This window comes from Lolium perenne, chromosome 2, assembly GCF_019359855.2.
Source record: "Lolium perenne isolate Kyuss_39 chromosome 2, Kyuss_2.0, whole genome shotgun sequence".
Classification (NCBI taxonomy): Eukaryota; Viridiplantae; Streptophyta; class Magnoliopsida; order Poales; family Poaceae; genus Lolium; species Lolium perenne.
The window spans coordinates 47,374,838-47,387,188 of NC_067245.2; the positions used below are offsets into that span (position 1 = coordinate 47,374,838).

At 45.6% G+C, this 12,351-nt stretch overlaps 1 protein-coding gene across 1 annotated transcript in view; it reads left to right on the top strand.

The window, feature by feature from the left end:
* Positions 1 to 11,853, top strand: part of LOC139835472 (uncharacterized) — a 130,443-nt gene extending 118,590 nt beyond the window's left edge. Inside the window, exon 3 of the mRNA XM_071825327.1 lies at positions 11,109 to 11,853. Coding sequence (XP_071681428.1) covers positions 11,109 to 11,853 — 745 coding nt within the window. The remainder of the gene's footprint in view (positions 1 to 11,108) is intronic.
* The last annotated feature ends 498 nt before the right edge of the window (positions 11,854 to 12,351 follow it).

Genomic DNA, 12,351 nt, shown 5'->3' on the forward strand with positions numbered 1-12,351 from the left:
TATCCGGCCAAATGTCCGGCCCAATGCCAGACTTGCTTTTCTTCCAGTCCTTAGCCAAAATCGAGGGGGCCGGATATTTCCAAAATATCTGGCCCGGATATTCCGGCCCTGGTACAATACCGGGACAATATCCGGGCAAAAATCCGGCCCCTATACTGCGCTGCTTTTCCTCATGAGACTTAGCCAAAATCAGGGGGCCGGATATTTCAACAATATCCGGCCCGGATTATCCGGCCTGGCCAACTTTTTCTGATTTCTTTTGACAGACGATCAAATCCAACACACATGAATAAATATCTATGTAATCCCTGTACCACTTAAACAAACATTAGTGTATCACATATATTGACATCAAACACACAAAACATAATGTGAGAGATGTTCTTTCAATCTCCCCCTTTTTGGTGTTTGATGACAATATACGGATTTGCAAGGGAATCACTCCCCCTACATGTGTGCATATAAGTAATTTTCATTTGAATACAAATACACAACACATAGGAGTGAGGTGCCTCAACACAAGAGGTATCCAACATGAGCTCTAACACATAGACATCGACAAATATGAAGTTGAGATAGGATGTAAGAAATCATACCCATGTGTAGATATATAATACGGAGATATAGCATCACACATAATGTAATATCCTTGATCTCAACAAATAGAAATCCGAAAACCATGACAATGTCTCACACCACATAGCACATAGTTTTGAACGGCACACAAACAAACCAAATAGTTCAAAGAAGAGGGAACACAAGCAATATAAGAATGATAAACGCATATGCTTGTGCCCAAACCATGCAAATCCCCGAGAATCCTAATAGAACACTTCTCCCCCTTTGACATCGAGACGCCAAAAAGGGGACAAGCGCGATGCTACACGTCCCATGGGAATCACTCGGAGGCTTCTTCATCATCGGACTGGTATGCCGCTTCCTCTTCTTCCTCATCAGTGTCAGGTGCATCCGGAGAGCGGCGCGAGGTGTTGGAACTTTGAAGGCAATCATCAAGATCACTCCATGGAACCTGTGCAGAGTGCCATCCACTGTAACCCTGGTGAGCTGGAGGCTGAGGCGGGGGTCCTTGATCACCACTGAGCTTGTGAAGAATAACCGCCTGAGTATGCTTAATCTCAGAACGCTCTCGGCTAGCTGCATAGTTCTCCTTATGGATCTCAATGTTCATGCAAAGGATGTGACGCTGAAACCAACTAAGCCGGCTCACTTGCTTCCTCATAGCCGGGACATCAGGATGACGAGCAGGAGCAAAACCACTAGAACGAGCATCACCCATGAAAGTGTCAGGAGCAGGTACAGCTGAAGAGACTGGCTTAAGCCTGTAGGCCTTCTTGACAGTGTGCTTCACCAAAGGATACCCACTCAAGTCTTCACCACCCAAAGCCACAGAGTTGTTGATGAGAAGCTGAATGTAGGGTGCATAGGGTATGGTGGTCCGGGAGACCATGGCATCATGGATCTCATGGAAGATAAAGTCCATGACATCAAGAGTGTAGTTCCGTTCCTCGGTAACATCACGAGCACACTTATAGCTGAGGTGCATAAGGTCCACAAGGGCTCCCCGGAGAGCATCATTGTTACCACCACTTGGGCAAATGGTTGCCCGAAAGAACCGAAGCAACTGACTGTATATGGGAAGCAGCCCCTTAGCAAAACCAATTTTTCCCGCTGAGGTATAGAGATCCACAAGAGCATTCTTATCTGTCTGTTGTGGTCCATGAAGGCGACGACCCCCATCAACAGGAACTCCAAGAATACCAGCAAATCGGCGCAGAGTGGCACTGCAGTGAGTGGAGCCAGTCATCCATTCCATAGTGCGTTCCTCATCTTTCTTGATTGCCAAAGTGGCAAAGAATTGCTTCACCAAATCTGGGCTATAGTCACATTGAATCTTCATGATATCAAGCAAGCCCATCCTTCCAGCTACCCAGATTGCATCTTCAAAGTGATTGTTGACAGCCAGAATGTCCACATTGATAGCTTGCATGGGTCTCAGATTCTTCATGGGCTCATAGACGTCCTTGTAGATGAACTCCTGCTCCATGCACCAGTATCTCCTGCCCTCTATCTCTTCATCCCTTGGGACATCTTCATACCAGTTCTTCATGCGGATAGCGGAATAAGAGACTGGGTCCATGGCCTTGTAGTTCTCCCTCACTTCCTTGTTCTTTCGCCTTGAAGCGACGGACTTGCGAGGTGCATTGGGTGCAAACTCGTCACTAGATCGATCATGCCTTGAGCGTCTCCGACCACCCCGAGAAGCACCACCTGTGAGAAGCAAAGGCGGGTAGCAAAGGGAAGGTAATGCTCATAAGTCATGTAAGATACAGTAATATACTCGAGAAACATGCTATAAGTCGGTACAAATCTAGACATGATAGATTGAAGCAAAAACTGCAGCGGCGATGAAGCTCCAGGCCGGATAATCCGGTGTCCCCTGGGGGTGGATAATCCGGCCTGGCCGGATAATCCGGCCTGCTCGGGGGGCAGATAATCCGGCCCTGCGAAATTTGCAGTTTTCCAATCAAAAGCTTGTCTAAGACTAGATCGGCCTCATAGCATGCAAGAGGAGTACACTACAATTGATTTGGAACAACTAGACACCAATTCCACCAAGAAAATAGCACATATAAAACACAACATCTAGGGTTAGAGATTGTGAATCATACCCACATCCATTGTGGAAATCGCTTGGAGGAGAAGGTAGCTAGGGAGGAGATGCACCCGATCCACCCAAGAACTCCGAGAGGGGGCGGACGGAGCGTCTCCGGCGAGGAGGAGGAGATCCGGCGAACTTGAGAGGAGAAAGAGTATAGAGAGGCACGTGGGGGGTGGTGTGAACCGTTTGCCCCACCCCCCCCCCCCCCCGCGGCCTCGTCCTCAACCCTTTCAAGATCTGCCCAGGCCGGATAATCCGGCCCTAGCTTAGGGCGGATAATCCAGCCTGGCCGGATTATCCGGTGTCTCCTGGGGCCGGATTATCCGGGGTTCTGGAAAATTCCAGAATCACCGGGAATCCGGCCCATCTTTCGTTGGTTATTTGCATGACCCATATGTGATGCAATAATGTATCACGTCACATATAAGGTGCAAATTTACCAATAAGATGGAGCAACCTAGATCATCCGACCGAAACACCTCAAACTCCAAGTTTTTACCAAACATGACAAATGAGCAAGATGGAAATGGCTTATAGGAGAGAGTAGGCTTAGGTTTTAGAAGATACAAACTGTTAATGGTACATGGTCACTCAAGTTTGCAAGATATGAGGAAATAAGACCAAACTAGAGTGATTTCCCATAAGAACATGGAGTTGTCAAATAAAAGGCGATAAGATCCAAATAACTCCAACTCTTCACAAAGAAGAGTGTGGTGGCCTAGGCCACCATATATGAGTGTTGTGGCATGGCACCGCGAAGATATATCTTGGGTCCAAGCCACTACTCATCATTGAAGCTCACATATCAACATATGATATAAAGAGAATGATTTCTTAATGTTGGCATTATGGGGGGAGGGATAGCTCAATAATTTAAACCGCACTCCCCCTATTTCCATGCCCACATCTAAACCAAATAAAGATTTGAGACGAAGGTGTGTTTGCAAGATGGTCAAGCTATACTCCTTGAATCAATGATATTTAGCTCATTCCTCAAATAAGTGAACCTTGCTTCATCAAGAGGCTTCGTGAATATATCGGCAAGTTGATCTTTGGTAGGAACATAGATAAGCTCAATATCACCCCGGGCAACATGATCCCTAATGAAATGATTCCGGATCTCAATATGCTTCGTTCTTGAATGTTGCACCGGATTATAGGCAATCTTGATAGAACTTTCATTGTCACATAATAGAGGCACTTTGTCACAAATGACACCGTATTCCTTTAAAGTTTGCCTCATCCATAACAATTGAGTGCATCCACTTGCGGCGGCAACATATTCGGCTTCGGCGGTGGAGAGAGATATACAATTTTGCTTCTTAGATGACCAACACACCAAGGACCTACCAAGAAATTGGCAAGCCCCGGAGGTTGATTTCCTATCATCCTTGTCTCCCGCCCAATCCGCATCGGTGTAACCATTGAGAATAAAACTTGAGCCTTTGGGGTACCAAATACCATATCTTGGGGTATCAACCAAATATCGAAAGATTCTCTTGAGAGCTATCATGTGGCTCTCCTTAGGAGAAGCTTGATACCTTGCACACACACCAACACTCAACACTATGTCCAGTCTAGATGCACAAAGGTAAAGCAAGGATCCAATCATGGAGCGATATACCTTTTGATCCACCTCTTTACCATTGGGATCTAGTGCAAGATGACATTTGGTAACCATAGGAGTGGCCACACCCTTCATCTCGGTCATCTTGAACCTCTTGAGCATGTCTTGGAGATATTTTGCTTGGTTGATGAAGGTTCCTTCCCTCAATTGCTTGATCTCAAAACCAAGGAAGAACTTCATCTCTCCCATCATAGACATCTCAAACCTATCGGTCATAAGCTTTGAGAATTCATCATTGAAAGCTTTGTTAGTAGACCCAAATATAATATCATCAACATATAATTGGCAAACGAAAAGCTCCCCATTGACCCTCTTAGTAAAAAGAGTGGGGTCGATTAGCCCAACATCAAACCCACGGTCTACCAACAATTCCTTAAGGTGCTCGTACCAAGCTCTAGGAGCTTGTTTGAGACCATAAAGTGCTTTATCAAGCTTGTAGACATGGTTAGGAAAGTTGAGATCCTCGAACCCCGGGGGTTGCTTAACATAAACCTCTTCATGCAAAGGACCATTAAGAAAAGCACTTTTCACATCCATTTGTTGTAACTTAAAGTTATGATGCGAAGCATAAGCAAGAAGGATACGGATGGACTCAAGGCGAGCCACGGGAGCATAGGTTTCTCCAAAGTCAATTCCCTCAACTTGAGAGAACCCTTGAGCCACCAATCTTGCCTTGTTCCTCACAACATTTCCAAACTCATCTTGCTTGTTCTTGAAAATCCATTTAGTGCCTATAACATTGCGGCACTCCTTTGGCTTCTTAACTAAAGTCCATACTTTGTTGCGCTTGAAGTTATTGAGTTCTTCATGCATAGCTTCCAACCAATCCGAATCTTCAAGGGCTTCAAATACTTTCTTGGGTTCCACTAAGGAGATATAAGCATGATGATGGCTAAAGTTCGCCAATTGCCTTCTTGTGGAAACCTTTGCCCTTACATCACCAAGAACCTTGTCATGAGTGTGTCCACGAAGTTCGAGGTTCCTTTCTCTTCTTGCTAGATGACGGGCCTCGATCTCCTCCTTGGTCTTTCTAGGCCTTGGAGGTGTCACTTGATCAACTTGATCATTTGGGTCCCCGTCTTGACCATGAACTTGAGCTTCCTCAATTGCTTGGGGTTGCTCAATCTCATGTGCTTGATCTTGAACACTATTCGGAGAAGGGCAAGAGTTGATTGGATCCTCATTGGAGCCATTGTGAATGATTGGTTGATCTTGACCTTGATCTTGTCCTTGATCTTGCACATAAGAGGGAGGGTCTTGTTCTTGTTCTTGGGTTGGTGCATCATTTGCTTCACTAGGTAGGGTTTGTTGATGTTGAGAAGATGAGGGCTCCACCGTGGTAGAGCATAGTTCTTCCCGAGACGCCACACTGTGTCCCTCAATGGGGCGGAAAAATCCCACACCCATTCTTACTATGGCATCTTGAGGTATTTCATCACCTGCACAAACATCAACTTGCCCCACTTGGGAGCCATCATTTTCTTCGAACTTCACACTACAAGATTCAATGATAATCCCGGAGGATACATCAAAGATTCTATAAGTGTGAGATTCGGCACCGTAACCAACAAATATACCCTCCAAAGCTTTAGGAGCAAATTTAGATAAACGAACTCCTTTGATTTTGTAGAAACACTTACACCCGAACACCTTGAAGTATGAGATATTAGGCTTGTTCCCGGTGAGTATTTCATATGGAGTCTTGTTCAAGCCCTTGCGGAGATAGAGCCGGTTAGAGGAGTGGCAAGCGGTGGAGATGGCTTCCACCCAAAAGTTATAGCGGGATTTATACTCCGCCATCATAGATCTTGCCATATCCATAAGAGTCCGGTTCTTCCTCTCCGCAACACCATTTTGTTGAGGGGTGTAAGCAGCGGAATATTGATGTCTAATCCCCTCATCACTAAGAAAATCATTGAGTGTATAGTTCTTGAACTCGGAGCCGTTGTCACTTCTTATTGCCATAATGAGGAGGTTGTGTTGGCGTTGCACCTCGGTAGCAAAGTCAATGAATATTTGTTGAGTCTCATCTTTCATCTTGAGAAAGTAGACCCAAGTGTATCTTGAGTAATCATCAACAATCACCAAGCAATGTTTCTTCGCACCAAGGCTTGCATGAGTAACGGGACCAAAGAGATCCACATGAAGGAGCTCCAAGATCCTCTTGGAAGAGATGATAGTCTTGCTTGGATGCGGAGAGTCATGCATTTTGCCTTCAACACAAGCCCTACAAACACGATCTTTGGCAAAAGACACATTTTCCATTAGTCCCACAATATGGTTCCCCTTGTGAAGACTTTGCAAAGTTCTCATGTTGACATGGGCTAGGCGGCGATGCCACAACCAACCCACGTCCGCCTTTCCGAATAGGCACATCGCACTTGTTGTGGTGGTCCCCGAAAAGTCCACCACATACAAGTTGTGTTCACGATACCCAACGAAAGCGACTTTTAGAGTCTTGGTCCACAAGAGGACCACAATATCATTATCAATAAAGACGGCGAAACCCATCTTGCCAAGGGCAGAAACGGAAAGCAAATTGTAACCAAGGGTTTTGACAAGCATGACATCCACAAGAGTAATGTTGTGTGCAACCACAACCTTGCCAAAACCCAATACCTCGGATGTAGAATTATCGCCAAAGGAGACGGTGATATCATTAATGTTAGGCCTCAACTCCTTGACGAGGTTCTTGCCGCCGGTCATATGACTTGTACATCCACTATCAAGTACCCATTTTGAACCTCCGGCGGCATAGTCCTACATGAGATCAATTCTTGGATTTAGGTACCCATTTCGCAATGGGTCCTCTTTTGTTAGCAACAAGGGTCTTTGGGACCCAAATAGACCAAGCAACATAACCATCATATGGGCCAACATATTTAGCATAAACATCACCATAATAATCTTTAAATAAAACATAGTGAGGGTTAGCAATTCCCGCATCATCATCATTCATGGTTTTGCCCTTGGAGGCTTCACCATTAGTGACGTCTTTCTTCTTCTCTTGTGCGGGCTTGGCCTTTTGCTTGTTTGCCTTCTTTTCCTTGGCATTATAACCAAGGCCCTCCTTCCCATTGTTTGATCTTTGCTTACTCAAAAGATCATCTAAAGAAAGTTTACTTTGGGAAGAGGAGGCCTTAGCAAGTTCATCCTTCAACCTAGCATTTTCCTCAACAATATTTGCATGATCACATAGAGGAGTAGAGGAACTAGGCACATCATATGAAGCAAGCCTAATTTGAAGTTGCTCATAGGATTTGGATAGGAGAGTGAATTCACTCTTCAAAGCTTTGTGAGCTTTGTCTAGTTCATCTAGATCCTTCACAAGTTTCTCATGATCAACCTCAAATTGGGCCTTTTCCTTTTTAAGCACTTTAGACTTAGCCCTAGCAAGATCTCTAGCTTTTGTGAGCTTGTTAATTTTATCTTGAGGCTCTTCAAGAGTTTCTAGCCTCTCCTCAAGAGAAGCTATAGTTTCTTGACTTTCCTCAAGAGCATTTTTAAGAGCATGGATTTCAAGAGAGTCTTCTCTCTCTATTTGACCCTTTTTCTCAAGCATATCACTTTGTTGAGCTATACGAACCATGAGGTTTGAAACATGCTTTTTAGTGTTACCTTGTAGGTTGAGAATGAAATCATCAAAATCTAGCATTTCTTGTTTCACTTTTAGACTAGCATCATCAACCCCTAGATCACTAGATATGTTAGGCATAGAGGGGCTAGGAGATGATACCTCGGAGGATTTAGCCATGAGGCAACTTTCTTCCTCCACAAGAATGACCTCATTGGGGGATTCATTTGGTGATGAAGAGTTAGTGGAGAGGGAGGCAAGAGCGACCAAGCCATTAGAGGTTGCATCTTCTTCATCATCAACATCATCATCTCCGGAGGTATACTCTTCTTGAGTTGATAGCACAATAGGTGTGTCCAAGGAGGACCTTGCCATGAAGCAATGTGCATTCTTGATATGAGGGTTCTCATTGGGAGATTCAAAGAGAGATGAAGAGGGTATGTTGGTGGTGACGATGGCGGCCAATTCCTTTGAGCTTTCTTCATCTTCATCACCACTAGAACTTTCAACTTCATCGGATGAATATTCTTCCCTTGTTACTAGCACAACTCTTGAGGGCCTCTTGCCCTTCTTGGTCTTGTTGTTGTAGAACTTCTTGTTGGGGGCTTTTGAATATTTGCCCTTTGTGTCTTTGCTCTTGTCCTTGGGAATGAGCCTCCCATTATGAAGCTCTCTATTCTCATAGGGGCATTCGGCAATGAAGTGACGCTTGTCATCACAATTGTAGCATGATCTTGTCTTTGGACCAAAGCTAGTGAACCCACTTTTGTTGTTCCTCTTGATGTTGTCTTCCTTGGCCTTGGAGGGATCAACCCAAAAGGATTTTGCATGGAAGGCCATGTGATCATGGTAGTGGCATTGCAAATCTTCCGGATAGGACATACTCCAAGATGCCCTATAAGATTCTTGAGGAATCACTTCTTCAACGGAGTTGACCGCCAAGGCAAGGTTGGAACCTTTTGTCATCCCAAGAGCACGATTGCGAGAATCATGAGAGGTTTCCTCAAGCACCTTGAGAGCTTGCATCTCGTGCACGACTTGTTGAGAGGTGAGAGAGGAATAGCATTCCCTTCCCACAAGAGTCTTGACATCAATGGGTACAAATGGCATCATGCATTCAATGTACTTCTCCTTGATCCAAGTGTCATTGATGTGGGTGGCACCAATAAGCCGGAAGGCATCGGCAACGGTGAGAAGTCTTCCATACATGACTTCATGATCTTCATCCGGTAGCCTCATGAACCCTTCGGCTTTATTCTTAAGAGCATTATACTTGTTCCTCCTTGTGCTCTCACTTCCAATGCAACTAGCGGCCAAGCCATCCCAAGCTTCCTTGGCGGTGGTGTAGTTCCGGACACGATGCAATTCCGGTGTCCCCACACTAGTTTGAATCATGTGTAAGGCGGTGTTGTTGAGTTGACTATCAATCGCTTCTCTTCTAGTCAACTTGTCGGGGTTGTATGGCTTGAAGCCCTCCAAGATGATTCTCCATAGTTCATTGGAGGCACTACAAATATGAGAGCGGAACTCAAATTGCCAAGTATCGAAATTATCAATAGAAAACTTAGGTGGGTCGCCCCGAATGTTCAAATGGGGATGGGGAACCGGTATATAGGGAGATAGGAAAGGTGGAGCTACTCGATTGTAGCTTTCACCTCCACTAGTTCCCCTAGGAGATGTGATAGTGTTTAAGTTATCACCTTCCACGGGTTTGGTAGATGAGGGTAAGTCCGAAGCATCTCCCTCATCTAACGCACTCGTGTCTTTTACCTCTACACTAGGAGCCTTGGGAAGGGCCGGAGCCAAAAGCTCGGCAATCGTCTTTTTCATGCTTTCCATTTGGGCTTCCATGGAGGACTTCAACGAATTGAAGTCTTCCATGGAGACCGTCTTCGTGGCCTCTTCCGTGGGATCCTCGTTCGGCATACTCTTAGGCGGTTAAGCCCGAAATAAGAGCCGAGGCTCTGATACCAATTGAAAGGATCGTATGCCGCACCTAGAGGGGGGGGGTGAATAGGTGCTAACCAATTTTTAGTTCTTTTTCAACTTAGGCTTGACACAAAGGTAAATTCTCTAGATATGCAACTAAGTGAATATACCTATATGACAAGGATATCAACTAAGCAAGATATAGCTACGCAATAGGAGATAGAGTGGGATAGAGGTAACCGAGAGTGGAGCACGCGATGACACAGAGATGATTCCCGTAGTTCCCTTCCTTTGCAAGAAGGTACGTCTACGTTTGGAGGAGTGTGGTTGCTACGCAAGCCAAACCAACAGCCACGAAGGCTTCACTCAGATCTCCTGTGAGCAACGCCACGAAGGCCTAGCCCACTTCCACTAAGGGATTTCCTCGAGGCGGAAACAAGGCCTTTACAAAGTTCTTGGGGCACACATCCACAACCAAATTGGAGGCTCCCAAATCTGTAACAATACAATAATCAACAACAACACATCAACAACAAATCAACTAGGGAACCAAATAGGAACACTAGCATGAGATCCCTCAAACAAGTGAGGGGGAAATGAAGAACGCTTCGGTGAGGATGTAGATCGGTGTCTTCTCCTTCGAATCTCCAAAGATCAAGAGATTTGGTTGGGGGAGGAAGGAGATCTTGCAAATCTTGAGTTTCTTGAGGTGGCTCTAATGGAGGTGGCTTGGCAGATTTCTTGTGTAATGATTGAGCAAGCAACCAAGGTAGAAGAAGGGGGGTATTTATACCTCCCCTCAAAATTGAGCCGTTGCAGCTTCCGGGGGGCCGGATATTCCGGCCTAAGTAAGGGCCGGATAATCCGCGCCCCGGATAATCCGGCCTTCGGGACAAAACTGTGACTTTATCCGGCCAAATGTCCGGCCCAATGCCAGACTTGCTTTTCTTCCAGTCCTTAGCCAAAATCGAGGGGGGCGGATATTTCCAAAATATCCGGCCCGGATATTCCGGCCCTGGTACAATACCGGGACAATATCCGGGCAAAAATCCGGCCCCTATACTGCGCTGCTTTTCCTCATGAGACTTAGCCAAAATCAGGGGGCCGGATATTTCAACAATATCCGGCCCGGATTATCCGGCCTGGCCAACTTTTTCTGATTTCTTTTGACAGACGATCAAATCCAACACACATGAATAAATATCTATGTAATCCCTGTACCACTTAAACAAACATTAGTGTATCACATATATTGACATCAAACACACAAAACATAATGTGAGTGTGCGTCCATACAGATACACACCACAACAGAAAGACGAGATCGAAAAGCAGATCAAGGAGATGCTCAAAAAAGGGATCATTCGCATCAGCCACAGTCCATTCGCATCTCCGGTGCTCCTGGTGAAGAAGAAAGACGGGTGTTGGCGATTTTGTGTGGATTACCGCCACCTAAACGCAGTCACGATTCCAGACAAGTACCCCATGCCAGTGGTCGAAGAACTCCTGGATGAATTGGCTGGAGCAACAATTTTCACCAAACTGGACTTGCGCTCGGGGTACCACCAAATCAGAATGGCGGAAGAGGATGAAGCAAAAACAGCATTCCGCACACACAACAGACACTTTGAATTTCGGGTGATGCCCTTCGGGTTGTCGACAGCTCCAGCCACGTTCCAGTCTGCGATGAACCAAGTGTTCGCAGCGCAGATCCGCAAATTCGTCCTTGTCTTTGTTGACGATATTTTGGTATACAACAAGACAGCGGAAGAACATGCGCAACACCTCACAGAAGTGTTCAAATTGCTGCAGCAAAACAACCTGTTCATCAAACGCAGCAAGTGCTCTTTCGCGCAACATTCACTTGAATACCTGGGTCACATTATCAGCAAGAATGGTGTGGCTACTGACCCTGCCAAAATCGAAGCTGTCAAGAACTGGCCAAAACCATCAAATGTGAAGCACCTCAGAGGTTTTTTTTGGGTTTGGCGGGCTACTACCGCAAATTCATCAGGAATTTTGGAGCAATCTCTCATCCGCTGACAAACCTGCTCAAGAAAAACACACAATTTCTTTGGACCAGAGATGAACAAGCTTCCTTCCAAGCGCTTAAGGCTGCTCTGATTGATGCACCAGTGTTGGCCCTCCCTGATTTCAAACAAGAATTCGTCTTGGAGACTGACGCATGCGATACAGGGATAGGAGCCGTGCTAATGCAACGCGGACACCCTGTGGCATTCTTGAGCAAATCGCTTGGGCCGAAGAATAGGGCCATGTCTACTTATGACAAAGAGTGTCTGGCGATCCTTCTGGCTATCGATCGTTGGAGATCATACCTGCAACACAGTCAGTTCATCATACGGACGTATCAACGAAGCCTTGTCCATCTGACGGACCACAGAATTTCGACTCCCATCCAACAGAAGGCATACTTCAAACTAATGGGCTTCAACTACAAAGTGTTGTATAAAAAAGGATATGAGAATAGGGCCGCTGACGCCTTATCTCGTCGACCTTCCACCACTGGGACATGTGCCGCCA